This window comes from Dermochelys coriacea, chromosome 15 (genome assembly GCF_009764565.3).
Source record: "Dermochelys coriacea isolate rDerCor1 chromosome 15, rDerCor1.pri.v4, whole genome shotgun sequence".
Taxonomy (NCBI): domain Eukaryota; kingdom Metazoa; phylum Chordata; order Testudines; family Dermochelyidae; genus Dermochelys; species Dermochelys coriacea.
The window spans coordinates 3,604,884-3,626,730 of record NC_050082.1 but is presented as its reverse complement, the minus strand read 5'-3'; the positions used below and the strand labels follow the sequence as shown (position 1 = coordinate 3,626,730).

At 61.3% G+C, this 21,847-nt stretch overlaps 2 protein-coding genes across 9 annotated transcripts in view; one reads left to right on the top strand and one right to left on the bottom strand.

Annotated features, from left to right (window-relative positions):
• Window positions 1-1,949: 1,949 nt before the first annotated feature.
• On the top strand, window positions 1,950-5,987 carry SELENOM (selenoprotein M). 2 transcript variants are annotated; one of them, XM_043497865.1, is made up of 6 exons: window positions 1,950-2,130; window positions 3,680-3,715; window positions 4,069-4,103; window positions 4,828-4,906; window positions 5,275-5,539; window positions 5,575-5,987. In XM_043497865.1, the coding sequence occupies exons 1-5, from the start codon at window positions 2,029-2,031 to the stop codon at window positions 5,512-5,514; spliced, it is 492 nt and encodes a 163-aa protein (XP_043353800.1). In that variant the 5' UTR covers window positions 1,950-2,028; the 3' UTR covers window positions 5,515-5,539; window positions 5,575-5,987. The 2 variants fall into 2 exon arrangements, with proteins under 2 accessions (XP_043353800.1, XP_038229475.1); XM_038373547.2 differs by having other exon boundaries at window positions 5,275-5,987.
• A 1,262-nt stretch (window positions 5,988-7,249) lies between these two features.
• Window positions 7,250-21,847, bottom strand: part of SMTN (smoothelin) — a 51,965-nt gene continuing 37,367 nt past the window's right edge. For 5 of the 7 annotated variants that reach the window (XM_038373391.2, XM_043497861.1, XM_043497860.1 and 2 more), the window contains 9 exons: window positions 20,941-21,099; window positions 20,426-20,501; window positions 19,711-19,875; window positions 18,294-18,356; window positions 17,985-18,045; window positions 17,206-17,376; window positions 16,999-17,122; window positions 15,851-16,002; window positions 7,250-8,423 (listed from right to left, as the gene is read on the bottom strand). In XM_038373391.2, the coding sequence (XP_038229319.1) occupies window positions 8,273-8,423; window positions 15,851-16,002; window positions 16,999-17,122; window positions 17,206-17,376; window positions 17,985-18,045; window positions 18,294-18,356; window positions 19,711-19,875; window positions 20,426-20,501; window positions 20,941-21,099 (1,122 nt within the window). In that variant the 3' untranslated portion in view covers window positions 7,250-8,272. Of the gene's footprint in view, window positions 8,424-13,990; window positions 14,161-15,850; window positions 16,003-16,998; window positions 17,123-17,205; window positions 17,377-17,984; window positions 18,046-18,293; window positions 18,357-19,710; window positions 19,876-20,425; window positions 20,502-20,940; window positions 21,100-21,847 lie in introns of all 7 variants that reach the window. The other 2 variants (XM_043497863.1, XM_043497862.1) reach the window with 1 other exon arrangement.

Sequence of the window (21,847 nt, the reverse complement as noted above, 5' to 3'; positions counted from 1 at the left end):
ATAAACTATAACCGTCTAGATCATTGTTGCAACCACTGGCATATACTTGCAGTAAATATTGTACAAAGGTTGTCGTGTGAGGTTCTATGGAAAGGTTATGATTTGTTGATTATAATTATGCTATCTGTATGTGTGTATCATGTTTGTAATTGAAGTTATGAATATTGGCTATGTACTTGTATATCAATGTGTTTTGATCTTAAAGTAGCCTTAGTAAAGCATTTGGTCAGCTTCTTGAGAAAGGAATTTGCAAATTAAGTGCCCATTCAAGGAACACTTGACAATGGATCTTGGAAGACTCCAATCAACATAAAAAGTCTTCCTGGGGACGTTCAAAATAACATGTGAGCAATGGCTGCTGCCTGTAAAGAATGAGTCTTGCCCATGTGACTCCAAACTCCATTTTTGCTGTAATTTTCCACAGGAAGAACAAAGAGGGGTTCTTACACCTGGAGGAGACCATAAAAGGCTGATGCCTCATCTCCATCTTGTCTTCAATCCTGCTTCTTGCCTCTGGAGGGACTTTGCTACAAACTGAAGCTCTGAACAAAGGACTGATGACCCATCCCAGCTATGGCAGTTCTCCAGAGACTTGATTTGAACCTGCAGTTTATTCCATCTCTGCTACAAGCCTGAACCAAGAACTTTGCCATTACTGTATGTAATTGATTCCATTTAACTAATTCTAGCTCTCATCTAAATTTTTTTTTCCTTTTATGAATAAACCTTTAGATTTTAGATTCTAAAGGATTGGAAACAGTGTGATTTGTTGGTAAGATCTGATTTGTATATTGACCTGGGCTGGGGATTTGGTCCTTTGGGGTCAGGAGAACCTTTTTTCTTTTACTGGGGTATTGGTTTTTCATAACCAGATATCCTCATAACACACGGTGATGATACTTGGAAACTGGAGTGTCTGAGGGAATTGCCTATGTGACTTATGCTTAGGCAGTGGGGTAAAACTGAAGTCTTCTCTTTTTGGCTGGTTTGGTTTGCCTTGGTGTGCAAAGGAACCTCAGCTTTGGGCTGTCACTGCTCTGCTTTAAGCAATTTGTTCAAATTAGTTCTCTCAGTTGGGTCCCACCAAAGCCAGCATCATTACAGTTCCTTCAGAACTCCTGGGTGAATACTGTCCGGTCCTGGTGACTTATTTCTGTTTATCAGTTTGTTCCCAAACCTCCTTTAATGTCACCTCAACCTGGGACAGTTCCTCAGATTTGTCACCCAAAGAGAATGGCTCAGGTTTGGGAATCTCCCTCACATCCTCAGCCATGAAGACAGATGCAAAGAATTCATTTAGTTTCTCCGCAATGGCCTTATCGCCCCTGAGTGCTCCTTTAGCGTCTCAATTGTCCAGTCACCCCACTGGTTGTTTAGCAGCTTCCTTCTGCTGATATAATTAAAAATATGTTTATGATTACTTTTGGAGTCTTTGGCTAGCGGTTCTTCAAATTCTTTTTTGGCTTTCCTAATGATATTTTTACATCTCATTTGCCCAAGTTTATGCTCCTTCCTCGCGAGGATTTAACTTCCACTTTGCAAAAGAGGCCTTTTGCCTCTCACTGCTTCTCTTACTTTGTGGTTTCCCCTCAGTCGCCCTTTTTTGGTTCTCTTACTATGGTTTGTAATTTGGGGCATCCATTTAAATTGAGCCTCTATTAGGGTGTCTTTAAAAAGTTTCCATACAGCCGCTTGCCGGTGCAGAAAGGAAGCAGCAGGTCCCGCTGTGGTGATGCCCCTGAGTTAACGTGGAGCTACTTTGCCCGCGTGGCAGCGGGGAGTGAAGCGGTGCGTCCCCCCCGCTGCAGCCGGGGGCTGCCGGTGCCTAGGGGCCCGCTCTGTGTGCGCCCCCCCCATGCCCCGGGAGGCACGGTGCCATAGGGAGAGGCCGGAGCCCCCCGCCCCCTCGCGGCCGGACAGGCGGGGCTCCCAGCTTGCACCGCCGCCCTCCCCTCCTACCTACGTGGCAGCGGCCCCAGCAGCAGGCTCCGCTCCGAGCCCCCTGCACGCCCGGCCCGGCCCGGCCCCATGCGCCGCCTGCTCCTGCTGCTGGCCGGGCTGCTGGCGCCGCTGCGCGCCTACGCGCCGGACTGGGGGAAGCTGCAGGGGCTGGCCCGGGGCAAGGTGGAGGTAACGGCGGAGGGCTCGGGGAAGCGCCCGCCGCTTCGGGCTGGAGAGCGGGGCGTGGGGCGATCGGGACAGGCCGGGCGCTGCGGGAGCGGGGGACAGGGATAAGGAGAGCGTCATGCAGGGACGTGGGGTGTTCAGGCAAGATGGGGGGGGGGCAGGGGAGGGTCGTCCTGCCTCCCCAGTCTGTGTCTTGGGGCATCCTTCTCCCCGCCCCCAGGCAGGGGAACCCCGTGAGCAGGCTGCTGTGCCAGTGCTTGGACCCCGAGTAGCCGGGGTTGGGGGAGGCTGATCCCGGGGGGCTGGAGCAGGGCCGCTCGCACCGAACAGCAAAGCCAGGCTGCTGCCTGGGGCGAGGAGCACCACGCGGGCCGGGCCGGAGGCAGCAGGGGCGGGAGTGAGAAGCCTTCTCCTCTGCGGCTCCAGAGCCCCTGTGGACGCGGTGCCTGCCCCTCCCTGTGCCGCGGGGCTCTGCCCAACCCCCTGGGCGGGGTACCCCAAATCCTTCTGGGGGGAGATCTGAGCGCCCCAGGTTGTGTGGGAGACGAGCTACCAACTGGGTCCAACCTCCACCCAGCAATTAACCAGGGGCAAGTGGCCATCGGCTTCCCCCACCCCCTGATCCCAGAGAGGGGTCCCCAGGTTGCAGGGAAGCTGGGGAATGGCGGGGGCGGGTGTGTGTGGATGACCTGGGGCAGGGGTTCCATTTATCGGTGAGCAGCAGTCAGCGCTATGGGGCAGCTGGGTGGAGACCACACCACAATGAAAGGTGGGGAGAGGCACAGCCCTAGCAGGGATGAACCCCCAAACTCTGCTTTGGGGAGGGGGTGAAGCACCCCTATGAGTTCCCCTGGAAACCATTAACATGACTTGTTACTAGGACAACCTGATGTGTGCTTCATTACCATGGCAACCAGGCATTCTGCTTCTCCTGGTGACCTGGCCCTGGAGACCTGGAGGAGCCCAGTGTGGGGCAGGGGCAGGCAGGGAGGGGCCAGGTCCAACTAGGAGCAGCCCACCCTGCCCAGGGGAGGAGAGGAAGGGGGACCCCATGGCTGGGGCCAAGAACTTGGGGACCCCTGTTCTGCCACAGGCTCCTTGTGGGACCCTGGCAATTCACTGCCTTTCTGGCCTGAGGGTGTAAGCCCTGCCCAGCCCCAACCCATTACAGACTGGGAGGAGTTCAGATACTCTGCTGATGGGGACCATAGAAGGACCAGCTGGGTCTGGGTGGGGATCAGTGAGTTGGAGCAGAGGGCAGGGTAGGGCCCTGGGATCTGGGGAAGTGCCCTACAGAGGGGTGGTAGGGATGGAGTGGGTGCAAGGGGATGGGGGAGGGTTGAAACCAGATTGAGGCAGTTATAAATGGGATTGCTGGGGGCAAAGGGCATGTGGGGCTGGGGAAGCAGGTTACAGGTGGGGCTGCAGGGCGATGGGAGGCGGGGTTGCTGGTGCAATTGCAGGGGGGATAGTGGGAAGATTGCAGTGGGGTTAGGGGGTGGCGTGGGGGGCTGGGGCAGCTCTCACTCCCTGTGCTCTTCCTTTCCTTCAGACCTGCGGAGGATGATGGCTCAGCCGCCTGAAGGAGGTGAGTGCTGCCACACCCTGGGCTGGGGACACAGGGAATGAGCCCCACCTCCTCCGTTGGGCAGCTATACAGGGGACTGGGACACCCCCTCAGCCTCCTCCTGGAGTCCTTCCTCCCCCAGGCACTGCTCATGCTGGGGCCAGGCCTATCACAGTGCTTTGCCAAACTCCTCTGCCAGGGTGGTAGGGCAACCCCTCCCTCACGGGGGTAAGGGCAGCTCTGGCAGGATGGGCAGGTGCACAGGTCTCATGCAGCCTCCTGCTTTCCCTGGGGGTTCTGTGGTGTGGGGGAGCCCTCCTGGCCCCTTTGGGGTGTGTCTCTCGGGGGCAGCACTCATCTCTGCTCCCTTCCAGGTGAAGGCCTTTGTCACTGAGGACATCCCTCTGTAGTATCCTTTCCTGCTCCAGGGCTGGGCCAGGCTGTGGATGGGGAGGGGGCTGGCAAACCTGGGATTTGGCTCCAAGATCCAAGCTCACATTTCTAGCCTGCAGGGCTGTGAACCCCCGTGCATGTCAGTGGGTCTGTGGCGCCTGCCTGAGTCTGCAGACAGCCTGGGCCAAGAGCTCCCATTCACCCCAATTGGGTGTTGACTTTGGAGCCAGATGACCATTTGCCACTAACCTGCCCAGCGCTGTGGGATGTGGTGGTGGCTCCCGGGGACAGGTGGCTGGTGTCCAGGGCTGCGGGGGATGGGGGATATGAGATCAAGCTCCCTTTACCCTCAGAATTAGCATCAAGTCCCTGTGCCTGGGGGGGGAGGGGAAGCAGAGATGCTGTAGCCCAGAGGCAGATGCTCAGCCACCTGCTGGAGGCTAAACCCCAAACTGCCTCCCACCACATCTGCGGCCAGAGCCCCTGCTTCCCTGGACACAATGCTAGGGCTGTCGTCGTCCCAGGAGCTAGCCCAGGGGTTGCTGGGCTGCTCAGGGAATATCACGTCAGCCAGGGGTCCATGCCCCACTCTCCCAGCCCAGGGGACACAGAGAACCCTGCAACTTCCAGGCCTGGGTGCTCCCCCAGCCCTGAGTCACCCAGGCCATGATCAGTGGGATGCTGATGCCAGGTCAGGGCCATGCCCCCTCACTGCCAGGATCCTTAAGGGCACCTTCCAGCCACAACCTGGTGATGAAGCATCTCCCTGGAGCCGACCCTGAGCTCGTGCTGCTCAGCTTCAGATACGAGGAGCTAGAGGTAAGGGCTGGGTGGGTGTGGGGAAGAAGGGGTGCTCCTGGGTACTTTTGTCCCAGCCTCTCCCAGCAGGGGGCACTGTGGGGAGCAGGGTGGGAGCTCTGGCTTTGGGGTAGCTCTCGGCTGCTTGTCCCAGCAGGGGATGCGTTCTACAGTCAGCCTATGAAAGCCAGTGGGAGGCTGCCTGCCCGTGCAGACCCAGCCATAGGCACTCATGGTGCTGGACAGACAGGAGCCCTGGTCCTAGCTGTGGGAGGGAGCTGAGCCTGCAGGGGCATAAGTTGCTGGCCCAGCTGTGACTAGCAGCAGGCCAGTCGGTGCTGGGCTGGGGCTGCTGGTCGTCCAGCTCTGCAGTCCCTGTCTTTTTGCAGAGAATTCCCCTGAGTGACATGAGTCGGGAGGAGATTAACCAGCTGGTGCAGGAGCTGGGATTCTACCGCAAGGAGGCACCTGATGCCCCAGTGCCTGAGGAGTTCCAGCTCGCCCCAGCCAGGCCTCCGCCCACCCTGCAAGCGAAGGAGCAGGGCCCTGGAACACCCTCCCCCCCAGCTCCCACAGCCAAGAGCAAGCCCCCCAGGAAGCCTGACAACCAGGAACACACAGATCTATAGAGAGCAGCCAAAAGTGTGCATGGGGTGTGTGTGCCCGTGGAATGAGTGTGCATGAGGTATGTGTGTGCCCGTGCAATGAGTGTGCATGGGGGAGGTGCATGTACATGCACAGGGTGTATGGACTGTACACCCACCCCACTGATAGGTGTGACACAGCTTCTGCCCCCCACAGTATGAACACAATATGTTCTATACCAGCCCTGGGTCAGCTGCCCAGCCCCATGGCTGTTAACAGGCAATCCCATGGCATCCAGACCAGCCTGCTAGTGCTTCTGTGCTGTGCGTCAGTGCCCCCTGCCTGCAGGGAGAGAATGAAGCCCTCAGCTGAAAGCTCTGGGTGCTGAGGGTGGATGAGCTGAGTCCCAGAGGGCCCGGGGTCACTGTATGCTGGGGAGCATGGGCAGGCTCCCTGCCATCTGCGCTGTGGTCCAAGGGCTTGTGTCCAGAGCTGGAATAAAGGCCCCTTCACCCCACGTGTTGCAGTGTGTGATCTTCTTCCTGGGGTGGTCTGTCAGAGCCCTACCCCACGGGTGCATTAGGAAGGCCCTGTCTTCCTATGCAGCTGGCTGGCCCAGCACAGCTGTAGCCAGTGGGGGATGGGAGCAACTGGTGGTCCTCACAGGCTGGGTTCAAGTCAGAGCCATGCTCTGGTCCAGCTTGTCGAGGGAAGCGGCCAGGCTGTGGCTGGTGGCTGCGGGGGGCGGGGCTCAGACCAGACCTGTATTTTTTAGGGGCTAGTCCTGGCTGCCTAGACCCAGCTGCTCCCTGTTGGCTTCCCAGCTGCAGGGGGGGAAAGCCCCCTTGATGAGCTGGCCATGGGGTGGGGCAAGGCCAGGGCCCTTGCTGATTGACAGAGCTGGAGCTGGGCCCCGCAGAAGAGCCAGGGGCCGAGGTGGGGTCTGCCCCATGTCCAGGACATGGGTTGGTGGAGCCTTGCAGTGTGCTCCTCACCGGGAACTGGACAGCAGTTCCACTCCTCCACACTGGGAGATGCTCCCCCAGCCTGTGCTGGGGATCTTAGCCATGGGCGTTAGCCAGTGGGGAGGGGAAGGATGAGTGTCTGAGCTGAGAGCCAGAGCAGAGGGGATGGGGGTTTGGCTCAGCCAGGAATACACCCAGCATTAAGACACCCCAGAAACAGTGCAGCCTCCTCAGGTGCAGCATGGCTTCAGAAGCCCCCCATACCCCACACCTGGCCCCTGCAGGAACCTGGACACCAATGGGGCAGAGGGATGGTGCAGGTGGAAGGACTTTCTACCCCTAGGCTACAGCCCTGCTGGTTGTTCCCGGAGGCCCCCATCTCTCTCATCCCACCAGGATCCACTCTGCAGTCATAGCCATGGGGGTGGGGGGGTGGAAAATAGGGGGTAGGGCCTAGCTCTGCTCTATGAACCCACCAGCCTGGGGGCTGCAACCATCACAGGAAAGCTGGTGTGTGGAGAGGGGAGCAGGGCAGAGGGACTGGGCCCACCCACACCTGCCTGCTGGCAGGGAAAGGAGCTGGCCAGGCCGGAACTGGGCAGAGCTGCAGACGAGAGCGCGCAGGGCCGTTCCCCTAAAGGAGAGGGAGGCACACTGTGTGCAGGCCCCGTACCTCCCCTCACCCCCACCCAGGCAATGGGACAGTAGCAATGCTAATCCAGGCAGCCTGCAGAGCCAGGGCCGTGGGAAAAGGGCCCCACTACATCACCACAGCCAGCCCTCTGCCCAGGGCAGGCAAGGAGCAGAGGCCAGGCCCTGTATAACAGAACTTTATTGTCTGGCTGGTGTTGATACAAGTGTCTATGGGGGTGTAGAAACAGTTACACAATTGGCTAGTGGCACTTAGTGCAAAGGGCCCAGAGCCAGGTTGGAGGGCTAGGAAACAAGTGGGAGGTGCCAAGCCAAGCCCCAGGGGGCTGCCCCACTGGGAGGGGCCTGCCCCAGGAGCCCACCCCCTCACTGGGTTCCAGTCCAGCTCCCCAGGGCAAAGGGAATGTGGGTCCCACCAAGGGCCGTGCCTCCTAGGGGTGGGGGTGAGCAGCAGTGCAGCAGTGTGCCAATGTGGGAACTGCCCCCAGGTGTGGGCACAATGCTGAGTGTGGAGGTTCCCAAGGGAGAGGGCTGCAAGCAGGAGCGTGAGCAGCACCCTTCTGGAGTGCCAAGGAGGGCAACTACCCCCAAGGGCAGCAAACCCCGCCACACACACATACGCTGCATCCAGAGACCAGCTACCCAGGCTGCAAGCCCTGGAGGAAGCAGGGTAGTGGGGGGTGCTCACGCACCCACCCATGTAACTCCAGCGACAAATCCCTGGGCCAGGTGTCTACAGCACCATGCCAGCCCATTGCCACTATGCAGCACACAGGCCCACACAGCCAGCTGAAATGTACACAGGGCTCTCCATGCCAAGTGGGGTCGGGGGTATTGCACAGCATAAAAACAATTCCTTTAAAATGAATAACTTAAAATAATACTCTATAAAGCACAGGGCAGAGGGGTGAGAGCCAAGCTGGCGGGGGACCAGGCCAGGGACCATAGGGGCTCAGCTTGCCATGGAGAAGATGGAGGGAGCTCGCAGCATGGCCAGGGGGCAGAGCACAGACAGTGCAGGACCAGTCTCAGCCTCACCCAGACCCTGCGGGGCAGCCTGATGGCTGGGCAGGTCCGCTGGGGGTGGGCAGTACCCCCTCTGCACACCTGGGTCCCTGCAGGGGCAGTGCGGGGTCTATTTACTCTGCAGCCGTGTCCAGGGCAGGGGGGGCAGGACAGGGGGGCTCTAGAACTCTTTCTGCCGCAAGCGTAACTCATGGCGCCGCAGGTGGTTGTAGAGGGACTGCACATAGGTGAAGACACACTTGGAGTCTGGCCTCTTCCCCATGATCATCATGTCTTCCACCTCCACCAGGGGCATGCAGTCAACCAGCATCCTGCGGGGAGAAGGTAATGAGCATGGTACACAAGACCATGGGCACAACTGCCTCCTGCAGGCCAGACCCTACCCTGCCCTGCCAAGAGCCCATGCAGCCCCCACAGCTCACCCAGCCTCCCCTCTGCTGAAACCCCACACATGCCTGGTCCCAGCCCCCAAGCTGCAGGCCTTACTCAGATCTTGCCTGGCCCCCCGCTTACAGGCACTAGCCCACCACCCAGGGCTCCCTCCACAACCAGCAGCCCTCTGGGCCCAGCTGGCATGGGTAACCCTGGTGCATCAGCCTCTACTTTCAGGTAAACATCTCAGACAAATGCACGCCCAGGTGGGTGGTGTGTCCATCGGCCCAGCTTCTCCCTAGGTCCTGCCCACACAACCCACTGCCCAGACCCTTGGCCCTCACCAGCCAGCCAGGGCCTTGGCCCCATCACCCCCACAGCTGGCACCTGCCACATATCCTGCTCTCTCTCCTCACAGCCCTCCTTGCCTCCCCTGCTCCTCTCCACCTGAGCTGTGACCTGGCCCCATGCCCACTCACCTCAGCTGCAGGCCAAGGCTAGTGCCTGTTGCCTTTAAACCTTGGCCCTGACTTGAGGGCACCTGCCCTCACAGAGCCCCAGGCCATCCCACACACCCCTGGCTTCTGCTCGCCTGCAGCCTGCGGTGCCCAGAGGGGGCTGTGCCCTCAGCCTGTATGTGAACCTGTTCCTGGGATGTCCTCACAGAAAGGGGAGCTCCCCCACTGCCCATCTGGGGAGCGGACATGCCACCCCTCTCTGTTGCTGTCCTGTCTCCCTCCTCAGCTCCCACCCCTTGGGTCCCATGACAGCCTCCTCCCTCCCTTGGGCCCCTGACAGGAGCCTGGCAACCTGCAGCTTTAGCTCCAGTGCCAGCATGGGGGTAGCAGGCACCCGGAATAAGAGCAGATGTTTGCACGAGCCCCGGACCACACACCCCTCAGGACTTGCCCTATGTTTGAACTGCATGTCGACATTCGCCCCCCCCCCCCACCCACAAGAGCCTCCTCCCTGGGCTCCCTCATCCCCTCCCACCCTGCAGCCAAGGGCAGGCTGTGCCCAGCTGAGAACACAGCAGCAGGACCCTGCCACCAGCCTGTGCCCCCATTGCATGCCCTGCTGCTGCCACCAAGTCTCCTTCGCCCCAGGATGGGTGAGTTCCTTCCTCCACAGGCCCAGCCTACAAGCGCCCCATGTGCACAATCACCCACCACAGCAGGTGCCCTGGGCAAAGGGCCTGATCCGGCTAGTGCCCTCAACTCCCATCCTCATGTCTGCAGGCTGAGGGCTTGGGCAGATGGCAGGGTTAGGTCCAGGGTAGCCCAAGGCCTCCAAAGGCCGCAGGCACTGCTTGCCCACCCCACCACTTCCCCAGCTCTGGAAGTCAACGGTGGCTGAGGAGGCTGCCAGTCTGCGCCCCCACACTCCTGATTGCAAACTGCCCCATTGGTAACCAGCCCAGCTGGCTGCCTGCTGGCCTGTATGCCAGGCCTGAGCCATGCTGCCTGGGGCACATGGGTACACTCCAGCCTTGCCAGACTTGCCCTCCTCTCCCAAGCCCAATAAGCCAATTTCTTTGCAGCTCCCCAGCAGAGGCTGCGACTCCATCAGCCCTGGCTTGAGGCTCACCCCTGCTGGGATACGAGCTAGGGGAGTGAGTGGGTGCAGATGGGCAGTCTAGGTACTCCAGGGGCAGAGGCAGGCACATTCCACACTGCCAATCCATCCACCTCACCCCGGCCCTGCCAGGTGCCCTCCATGGCTGCTCTGGGAAGGATGTCGGCGGGTGGGAGCCCAGGCAGGCCTAGGCTTGCTGGGGCACGACCTGCAGCACCAGAAGATTTGTAACAGCAGCAGGATTACCAGGACTGTACCCACCCCTCAGCTGCAACATGGGCACATAGTGCCTCTCACCTCCCCAGGAGGGGGCGCAGGGGAAGCTGCAGCAGGAGCAGCTGACGTTGTAGCAGTGTGGACAGACAGACCAGGCTGGGCACAGCCCCGACTCTGCACCCAGCAGGACCTCGTTGGCCCAGAACCCCAGCACAGGCTCCCGGAGTCGGATTCTGCTGGGAGCCATTGGCACTAGCCCCAGGGTCACGGCAGCTGCTGCAAACAGTGCAGGAAAGGGGAGGTGGCAGCTCCGCCACTGGCTGGCCAGGCTCTGCTACCCGGGACTGGAATGGCGGGAGTGGATTTTAATAGGGCACGTGGCTAAATCATGAGGCAATAGTGGGGGAGCACCGGGGCTCTGCAGCGATGCCAAGCCCCCCAGCAGAGAGCAGCCCTGCCTGGAGCACAGAAGAGGCAGGCCTGAAAGAATGGAGTTGAGTTGGTAACCCAGTGCCACGCCTTGCCCAGCTCACGCTCGGGGAGATCCGTGCCTTCAAGTCCACTCAGGCCCATCTGACATCTCAACTGCAGAGGGAGCAAGGGCTGATAGGGTGAGCACATGCCTGGAGCCAGCATCCCCCTCCTGCTCCCCAGCGCTGGCACAGACTCCCTGTGCAGCCAGCAGCAGTTCACAGACCTGGTGGGTGCCGGGGTGAGACCAAAGGCCCAGGTGTAAAGCGGTTTGAGATCCCTGTGTGGAAGTGGTGGAGGGGGACGAAGGATCCCTCTGCCCCCAGACATCAGCCCCTTCTGCTGAACAGGGCTGGGCACACGGTGCTCCAAGGATATGGGGCAGCATGCTGGGAGACACCTGGCAGCAGGAAGGAACAGCGCCCAGCAGTGGCAGCTGCGGGTACAGCAGCAGGCTGCTGTGGAACCAGCACCCAGGACCCCACCAATTCACCAGGAAAGAGCCCCATAACGGCGAAGCCCCCTTCCCACCCCTGTCTGTCTGGGCATTGGCGCCCCTTAGCACTGAGCAGCGAGGGTACTGCGTGGAGGCTGGGAGAGCTGGGAGAGCCTGGCCCATGCCACCAGCATGTGCACAGCACAACCTGGAGGTGCTTGGCTCAGCCAGCTCCCTGGCAGGGGCTGAGGCAAAGCCCAGCTGATCACATCCCTGGTGACTGGGGCCGGTGCCCTGTCAGCAAATGGCTGATTCCCTAGGAGCCAGGCCTTCCCTGCACTGCTCAGGCCCAGGGGCAGAGCCCAGAGCAGGAAATCGCCCCAGCTAGCCCTGCAGGGGGAGAGGCCTGCCCCCAGGGCATCAGAGAGCCCATGCTGACTCTCCTCAGAGGCAGGGGAGCGCCTCCGGCTGGCAGCAGAGTACCTCTCACCTGCAGCGTTAAAACAGCACCAAGCAGAGAGTAGGCCCCTGCCCCCTCCCCCAAGCTCAGCCCCACAATGCCTCACCCGCCTACCCAGCCCACCCTCTGCCTGCACAGGGCAGGGAGCTGAGCTGCAGGACTGAGACCACGCAGAAACCTTCCAGCCAGGGAGCTCCACATGCTGCCCCACCCCTGATTAGTCCCTTCAGCATCCTCCCACTTTTGCAGGTGGGGAAACCGAGGTGCTGCTTGTCCAAGGTCACACAGTGAGCCGTGGCAGAGCTCCAACCACTAGCTGTTTGCTGCCGACAGTTCCTTGCGTGCACCTCTTGCAGCGTGTTATTCTGCCAGCCCAGGCCGCGGGGGCGGGGCGGGCAGTCAGTTGTGGGCTGCTGAGATGGACTCGGGGCCTGCACTGCTGGGACAACAAGAAGTGAAGAGACGCTGGCCTGCGACAGAACAGGGCAGGGCTAAGGGGGAGCCGGGCTCTGCAGCTGGGCGCTGTGTCAGACCCTGACTTGAGGGCAGCTGCCGGGCAGTGGGGACCCACACAAGAACTTATGCTGAGCTGGCTGCCCCATGGCCCTGCACTCGGGGCTTCCCCCCCACAGCCTCCTGGTCTCGCCCCCAGCTCAGCAGGTGGGCAGGTCAGTACACGCGAAAGGCGGGGCAGGGGCTCTGTGCACAGGCGTACCCAGTCCTCCGTCACACCCGGCTCAGCGCTCCCTGCCAAGACCGCTGGCGCTGGGAGTGAAAGGGGCTTGCTGGCCCAGCGGCTTCTAGGCATTTGGCCAAAAGTGTAGGAGGGGGCAGGCACCTCCTGCACCCATCCCACAACAGTGCCTGCTTGCTTCCAGCAGCGTGGGCGTGGAGAGGGGATGTGGGAGCCAAGACTGACACAGGGTCTGCTGGGCACTCAGCACAGAGCACCGGTGCTGGGGGTAAGGGCTTCTGCCCCCCCATCCCTGCCCACTTAACTACCCCAGGGGCCCTCTGCCCTGCAGCTCCCCACTCATACAGCTGTGCCGATGCCGCCCCATCCTGCTCCAGGCCGAGGCCCCGTACGGTTCTTTCAATGCATTGAGTCCTGCACTGCAGCAGAGACTGGGAAATCACTGCAGAGACATCTCCAGCCTGGGGGGCCCTACTGGCTCTGGCCAGCGTGGAGCCCAGATGACCCTGGCCAGCCCCTGCTGCTCCTCTTGGTTCCAGCACCTCTGGAAATGCAGCCCCAGGCAGCTGGTTCCACCCCTGCAGGGCACTTAGGCACAGGCCCGGCTGGGTTTGTGATGGAAAAGCTTGAGGCAGGCTCAGGAGAATCCCTGCCCTTATAAAGACATAGCTGAACCTGCAATGTGCTCAGTGCAGCACGGGGCCCGCGTGCCGGGGAGACTCCAGCAGGAACAGAGATGCCCCCAGACAGGCCCAAACACTAACAAGGAGCAGTGTGATGGACATGCCTGAGTCACACTTTCCAGGCTCCCTGCTCCCATCGCCTGCCCATATATGACTAGGAGGCATTTTGCAGCACGAGGGCTCGCTCACCTCACCTGATCCCCGGCTCAGCCCCGCAGCCTCACTGTCCTGGGCAGGGGGCTGGGAGCAGGCGCTGGGGATGAGAACTCTGCTCTTGCGGGACACAAAGACTGAGGAAGAACCAGGCCCAGGAGTTCACTGGCCTCCTGGCCTTGCCAGAGGGGAGCCAACCCAGCACAAGCATGAGCAATAGGGCATAGAGGGAGCCCGGCCCAGGGGGCTGCAGGAATCACTCTGCCAGCCCTTGATCCAGCCACAGGCTGCTCCAGCACAGTGGGAAGTGTAATTAAAGCAGCAGTTCGGTACAGCCACCCCTGCCCCATATCCCGGCCTGAGACAGCTGGGGAAGGAAATCTCATCAGAGCACCCCTCCTCCTGGTGGGGAGCAGCCGGCCGGGGTCCAAGACTAAGGCTCAGCCCGAGTTTTACACTGGGGTGCGATGTCCTCTTCCCCTCCCTGATCCCCATTCTAGATGCTGACACTCAGGCAGTGTTTCTGGACAGCCCTGGCTGAGGTCAGAGTCAGTCGGGCTAACAGTCTGGCACCCTGACATCTGGTCTGCTCTCTGGGAAGAGGGCTATGCCCCCTGGACCCTCACCCCATGGATGGCAGGACTCACCTCCTCTCCCCTCACCTACTGCACAGCTGCACCCAAGCCTTGCCAGGCTCACCCCTGCCCTGCCCGCTAGCCCCCAACTCAGTACAGCACAACCAGGCCCCTCGCTGCCCCCTCCTGCCAAGGGCACTGCCAAGCCAGGGCTGGGCAGTAGATTGAGAGGAAGATTCTCACCATCGCTCCCGGGGGTGTAAATAGGCTACGACTTTTTGGTTTTTACCAGCCCCTTCTGGACCAGGCAGCGATAGAACTCCTGAATGTATGTGTACACACACTTCCAATCCGGCTCGCGCATCCGGACCATGTCCTCCACGTCGAGCAACTGCGGACAGTCTGCGTGCTTCCTGGGGGCGGGGGAAAGGGGGAGCGAGTGATCACAGCCCAGTCGGGGGGAGGGAGAGGGGGGAAGAAAGAAAGAAAGAAAGAAAAGAAAGAAAAAGAGAGAACACAAGAGAAACGTATCAATCCAATTCACATTCCCCTGGTGCCATAACAACGCTCCAGTTCACACATGCTCTGGGGAGGGTGCGTAATGCGGAGGGGGGGCATTCCCAGGTACCGCTGCACTACTGGCACTGTGAGACTAACAGGAATCGGGGCTACACAAGCACAGCCAGGGGAGTCACAGGTGCGGGAGCGTGAGGTCCAGGCGTGCGGAGATCCAGAGCGGAAGAACAGAGTGAGACAGAGGAGGAGAGGAAGGGAGTGAAGTGCTCTGGCGCCAACCAGTGGTTGAGGAGCGGATTCGGATTCCAGAGCAGAGCAGCTCTCTATATAGCTGCGTATATAGATGGGGTGGCAAAGGGGAAGGCCCAGCTCCCTTCTTGCCTGGCTCTGCTTGGAATCGGTGCAAGAAGCTCACCAAGGGCTGGAGGGAGAGGAAGGGGAAGGGCCACCTGGGTTCCAGGCCGGAGGGATCGATTGCTCTCATGGTCCACGCACCAGTCCCCGATAAGGCAAAAGGCATAATTAATAGGAAGGCGGAAGTCCCAGGCACACGCACCTGTTTGCTGTACCCTGTGCGGACTAGAAAAAAAGAGCACTTGGGCCCTGGGGAGCTGGCACCCACACTCTATCTGGGGCCACCTGGCCCCCAGACGTCATCCCCGGCAGGGCAGCCTGCAGAGGCCAAGGGAACTTGGAGATCCCCTCCAACACACACACACACACACACACACACATCCCCAGCCTGTGGAGACACTGGAGGAACTAGCCTGCCGCTGAAGAAAAGGAGGGAGAGGTGGGTGGATGGATGGAGAGATAGAAGGAAGGAAAGGGGCTGACTCAGAATCGAGCTGGACTGGCTCCCTTTTCTCAGGAAACCAGAAGCAAAAAAGGGGGAGCTCAGGAAGCTGAAATAGCGCCCCAGCCCCCAGCCGCCCGGGCTGCAGCGCTGCACCACACCAGGGCCCCCACCAGCCTTACCATCCCCTCCCCACTCGACTCCAGACAAGCCCCAAGCAGTTTGAGGGGCCTCGGCCTGCACAGATTTTGCTCCAGCGTTCAAGCAGTTAGAAGAGGGTGATGGAGGCAGGGGAAGGGGCTCCCCGTGCACCCAGGGTTAGCCAGGGAAGGCCAGCCACTGTTGGTGCTCGGCTGCATGGTGGGGCAGCGGCTGCCGGTTATGGGGAAGTTGCTCTCTGGGGAATCATTCGGTCCCTTGCGAAGGCTGCTCCGGGGCCGTCTCAGCGATGCTTGGCGCTCTGAGTGTTACAGGGCGAGAGGGGTTTGGCCCGACATCTCTGCACCGAGCACTGGGCTGCGTTGGCTTCCTAGGCACTTGCATGGGCGTCGCTTTGCCCAGCCACGCACGGCATGCTGGGAAGCAGCAGAACCAGCCTGAGAGCCCCAAGCACGTGGCAGGGCAGCAGGGAGCCGGCTCAGCTAAGAGGAGAGGCAGCCCTGGGGAACTTGCTGCTTCCCTGCGCCAGCCTTAGCAGGGCAGTGCCATGCTCCTGACCCAACGGAGCTGAGCTCGAGGCAGGGACCCAGCCCCGGCCCGCATTGCGCGGTGGGGAGGGGAGGGGGACGTACTCTGCCGCGGAGAAGGCCACCTCAAAGTTGCGGCGGCGGTTCTGGGGCGTCAGCTGTTTGTAGTCGAAGGCCTCAGGGAAGAAGTTGTGGACGAGGGCACAGAAGGCCATGCCGTCGCTCCAGCTGGAGGAGAAGTTCTGGATGTCCACGTGCTGTGGGACAGAGGCAGGGTCAGGAGAGGGAGCAGGCCCCAGCCTGGCTAGGGGCTGGGAGGAGAGCAGGCCCTGGCCAAGAGCCGAAGGGGATGGGGGAGCGGGGTGGGGACTAGGGCCTGACCCAGCGAGGAATCGGGGTGAAGGGAAGGGGAAAGGAGAGGCCAGCCTGGCCAGGAGCTGTAGGGGAAGGAGGGTGGGGGTGAGCAGGGCCTGTTGCTGCTAGGAGACCTGATAGGATTGCCAACTTTCTAATCGCAGAAAACTGAATACCCTTGCCCCATCCCACTCTCTCCTTCCACCCTCCCTCCTGTCACTCACTCTCTCCCACTCTTGCTCACCTGCTCAGTTTCACTAGGTGCAGGACGGGGCGAGGGCTCTGGCTGGGGATGCAGGCTCTGGGGTGCAGGAGGGGGCTCCAGGCTGAGGCAGGTGGTTGGGGTGTGGGAGGGCTGGCTCTGGGCTGGGGATGCGGGCTCCAGGGTGAGGCCAGAAATGGGGCGTTCAGGGTGTGGGAGGGGACTCCGGGCTGGGGAAGGAAGTTGCAGTGGGGGGGCCCCCCCCGATGTGGGCTCTGGGCAGTGCTGACCTCAGGCAGCTCCCAGAAATGGCTGGCATGTCCCTCCTGCTCCTAGGTGGAAAGGCCAGGTAGCTCTGTGCCCCCGCTCTGTGCTCCCATTGGCCACACAGTTCCCAGCCAATGAGAGCCAGCGCCTGCAGGCAGGGGCAGCACACAGAGCCCCCCGGCGGAGCCTCTGCCTAGGAGCAGATGGGACATGCCAGCCACTTCTGGGAACCACGCAGAGCCTGCCAGCTCCACTGCACCGGCACCACCGCCAACCAGACTTTTAACAGTCTGGCCAGCGGTGCTGACTGGAGCCTTCAGGGTCCCTTTTCAACTGGGTGTTCCGGACCTGGCAACCCAAGCCCTGGAGGATGGGGGGCAGGGAGTGGGCCCAGCCTGGCCAGGAGCTGCAGGGGAAGGGGGGCACTGACCTCATAGCCCCGGGTCTTCGCTCTGCACCAGTCCAGCAACATCTGCTTGATGCTGTTGGCATTGGGGACACCGAAGCTCGAGGTGCGCTGCATGGCGACCCGCGACATGGCCGGGCTCGAGGGGCTAAGGGGAGCACACACAGCATGTTGGTCGACTTCCCATGGCATTGGCCCACCCCAGGTCAGCCCTGCCCCCGCTGCCCTCACCTCCCGCTCTCCTTCTCCAGCTTCTCGATCATGGCCTTCCGCGCCTGTGTGGCCGACGTCTTGGGCAGGCTCTGAGCCTTCAGCAGCTCCTTCTTCTTTTCAGCCTGGCGCCGCTCCAGAGCAGCCAGACTGCTCTGGCGCGAGCTGCTCTCGTCCTCGCGGTCAAAGATGCTGGGGGAGGGAGAGAGACAGACTCAGCATGGGAGGGAGGTCTCTGTTCAGCCAGGTCCCAACAGCACCCCGGGGAAGGGGTGCAAGGATCTTTTCAACTGTCGGGGGGGGGGGCCCAAGGAGTAGCTACAGGCAAGGGTGCTCAGCCCAGGAATGCAGGCCCAGAGGTCTCAGCTGGGCCCCCAAAACCAGGGGAGAATCTGCCTTTGTGTGGCAGGGACGACACTACTCAGGGTTGTGGGAGCCTTAAATCAGTGGGGTCCGAGATCCCCGAATGACAGGCACCGGGTTCTCACGGCCCTCCAACAGTGCACTGGGCACTCAGCCATGTGGGACATCACAAGACCCCCAAAAGCTGACACCCCGCAGGGCTGTTGGAAGGACAGGTAGCACGCTGGGTGACAGCAGCTGCTCTGGGGGGTGGAGGGTAGCCAAGGTCGGGGACACCGAAATACAGTGGGTAAAGGTCTGTGCCACCCATGGATCCCAGCGGGGGGGGGGGGGCAAGCGGCCACACTGAGCTGCCATACCTTTCTCTACCTTCCCCAGGGCACAGGCATGGGAGCTCTCCCTAGAGGCCACTGCCCATTCAGCAGGGGGTCACTCACCTGCCCACCTTCTTCGACGAGGAGCTGTAGGAAGATTTGGTCTGGACGAACGTGCTGCCATCTGCAGAAGCAAGGAGAAGAACCTCAGACACTGGTGAGGGAGGTAGTGGGAGCTGTCTGTTCCCTGTGCCTGGCGCTGCCCAGAGGCGCTGCAGCCTGCTACCACCAGCGCCCTCAGGCAAGCTGGTGCCCGCCCCCCCCCCCAGGGCTGAGCGCCCAGTGCCATCGGGCAAGCTGTTGCTCCCAGAGAAGGTGGAATTGCCACCAGGCGGCAGGAGAGCAGGTCAGAAGGGGGCAAAGGGCCCTTACTCTCTGATCGCTTTGTGTAGCTCGACTCCACCGTTGTCATACGGGAGGCTCTGGTGCCGTCGTCTGCAAAAGAGAGGAAAAGACAAAAGAAGGGTCAGCCAGGGTGGGGCGAGGCCAACACCTACAGCACCCGACCCTGGAGAGGGCAGGGCCAGAGGGACGCGTGGCTGCAGAGAGGCAGCTGAGTGAGGCCAGCAAGCTCCGCGAAGACCAGGCCGATGGGCGTGTGTGCAGCAGGCTCTAAAGACAACACAGAGTCCGGGGCAGAAAGAGGCAGGGAGGCCCGGCCTGGCGGCAGGAGATGCAGAGAAGGCTCTGCCCCAGCCTGGAGAGAACAGGCCGGTGGCAGTAAACGAAAGGAGCAGAGGCAGCATGAAGCCAAGGCTGGCTTCTCCAAGGAGAGTGCCACCCAGCCAGAGCCAGGCCTGGCCAGGAGCCAGAGCAGTTGGTGGAAGGGCCCATGTGGCCAAGCTTCCTTGTATGCCCGAGAAGGCAGGTGGCAACAGGAAGGAACCATAAGAGCCAGGGCTCCTTGAGCCACAGGTGTAGGAAGGAAGGTGCCGCTGAGGGCAGGGTGCATAGGCCGACGGGGGAAAGAAGAGTCCCAGCCCTGGGGGGAGGAGGGGGCTGTGCTGGACAAAAGCCCTCCCTGCCAGCTGCCGACAGAGCCCCCTGGGCAGGGCTTGCTGGAGGAGCTGGCCGCCCGAGTTCATGCCAGCCTGGGTAGCAGCTGCTGGCAGGTAAAGGAAGCGCAGGAAGGGACAGGTGAGGCCAGGATGGCTCCAGCCAGCCGGGGAGGCCCAGCTTTAACTAGGGGCCCCGTTACAGACCCTTGACCACTCCAAAGGCTCCATGCCCGCCATGCCATGGGCTGTGCTCGCTGGGGGCTCCCCACACAGGCCCCATGGTGCGTGTAGTCCTGTGCCCCAGGCTCCACAGTGGCCCAGTCCAGCTCTCCCTGAGCTGGCATGTCCCTGGAGCCCCCCTGAGGAGCAGGGAATTCTTGGCACAGAGGCTGCACCTCCAGAGCCCAGCAGACTCACAGCAAGGCAGAGCACATGCGTGCTGGATGCTCTCGGCGGTGGGGAGCCAGGCCCCACGGCTGCCAGCTGTCCTGGATGGCCGGGCACAGGAGCCCTTTTTCAGAGTGAAGCCCAAGCAGCCAAGCACCGTCTGCACAGGGACAGCGAAGGACAGAGAGAAACAAAGAGAGACTCCATGAGCAGGGGCTGCGCCTTGGGAGATGATTGAGAAGAGGCCAGCAGAGACTGGCAGGCACCCAGAGATGGCCCTGTGCCAGGGTGGCGGAGAAGAGATCAGCAGAGAGGGCCAGCACAGAGTGGGCTGTGCTGGGCGTGAGCGGGACCAGACTGTGAGAGCAAGCGGTAGCGCTCAGTGGCCTTGCAGGGCCCCTTACTGGACTGCACGAGGCGCTCAGTTTTGGTGAGCGTGTGGCGGGCCGAGCCATCAGCCGACTGGGCGCTCTGCTGGGTGGTGGTCTCGGTGGTCTGGGCCGCCTTCCCTGCTGCAGCCTGGCTCTTCATCTCCTGCAGCCGCTGGCCCCGCTCCTTATCCCGCTGCTCTGCAAATGTACGCGGGTGATGGCGTTAACGCGGAGATGATGGCATCGGGGGCGATGGATGCTGCCCGGCATGGAGCCACCACGGCCTCTCTGGGGTGCCCAGCTGCCCTGCCCAGTCCATCCTCTGGTACATGGTCCAGGAGTCAGGGCCCGTGGGGAACTCCTTGCCCTGACAGAGCCGGAGACACAGCAGGAGGGATGGGGACGTTCTCCCAGCCAGGACCCTACTGCCCCTCGCCCATGATGCTGCCATGCCAGACGGCGCCATGGCTATGGCACTGCAGAGACTCGCACACAACGATCCGCAACGGCTACAGAGCCTGCCTGCCTCCATGGCCGAGCCCCTCCCTGGGGTAGGGCCCAGACGTCCCCATGCCAGCTCAGGTTCGGTAGCACGGATCCTGGCTCTCTGACCCCCCTCTGCTGCTTCCATTCCACAGCCCTGCCAGCCTGCTGCCATGGTAAAGGTGCCAACCCCCAGCCTACACGGCCCTTGGTTGAGCCCACAGCTCCCCCAGCCACCAAGCCCCAGGGAACCATGAGCAGCTACCTCTCTTCCTCTGCCGCAGCTCCCGCATGGCAGCGCGGATCAGCCGTCGCTCCTCGAAGTCCGACGTCTGGTCCAGCTGCCAAGGCAAGCGCGACACCAGCAACCTCGGCCTCATCCCCTGCCCCACAGCCAGCCCCAAACTCCACCGCGGCCTCACCCCCCCATCCTGCCCCACCACGGCCTCAGCCCCAACTCCACCACAGCCTCACCCCCACCTAGGGTGACTAGACGTCCCAATAAAATCAAGACTCTCCCGATTTTTAGTTCTTTGTCCCGCATCCCAACCAATACACGATCAGGACGCCATTTGTCCCGATATGGTGGTTTTGGCTGCTCAGGCACTTTTTTTTGGGGGGGGGGGCCTTCCCCCATGTGTCCTGATATTTTGTCCATTTCATCTGGTCACCCTACCTCCACCCTGGCCTCACCCCCACTGCCCCCTCAAACCCAAGCCACCGCCCGGCTGAGGTAGCTCAGAAAGAGGCAGAGGGCAGGCTCAGCCTGGCCCAATGTACCATCTTATCCAGCACATCCTCCTCCTCGATCCTGCTCAGCTCCTCAGCGCTCAGCTTGCTCCTCTTCTCCGGCTCCCTCGCCTGGGCCTTTTCCATCCCATTGGGCAGCTCCGGCTCTGGAACCACCACCTGGGGCTGCTCCACCAGCTCTGCCTCCATCTGCAACAAGAGGGGCCAATGTCGAGACCCTCCTCCCAGCTCCAGAGCGCCCTGCCCTGCCGAGGGCCCGGGCAAACCCCACGCATACATCTCCCGGCCCCACAGGGAGAGCAGCTCCTGATGCTTCCCCCGGCCAACAGGCCCAGCTCCCAGCCCTGGGGAGGCGTGCCGGGGCGCATGCCCACGGGCAGCCGAGGACCTGGTTTTACACCCCTAGTAAAGGGTAGCTCCGGTACCACCGTGCCCTCAGTGCCAGGCTGGGCATTAGCTATGGGCTGATGAGGGAAGAGCGCCACCTACTGCATTGCCAATGCCACTGCCCGGCCATCCGCCCAGCTCCAGCTACCCATCGAGCCAGGCGGTACCAGCAGAGGCTCCATCTGCCAATCCTCTACACCCACACGACAGGCTGAACTCTCCTGCCCTTCCCTAGCCGCCCCCACCCCGTTCACCCCCCCAGCACTCCATAAGTAGAGCTCTATTGGGGGGCAGCCTTGACTATCTCCATACACAGTGGGGAGGTAACAGACCAGAGGTCACCCAGCAGACCAGTGCAGGAACAGAACCCAGGAGTCCCATCTCCCAGTCCTGGGCTTCTGCCACTGAGCCACATGTGACAAAGTAGGAATATTTTGTAATATTTTTAGGAGATCTATTTGTGCCTCAGTTTCCCCAATGTGCTGGACTGTCACTAGCATGTGGAAAAGGGCTGCTTGCACTCTGGGCAGGCGAAGAGACAGATATGGGT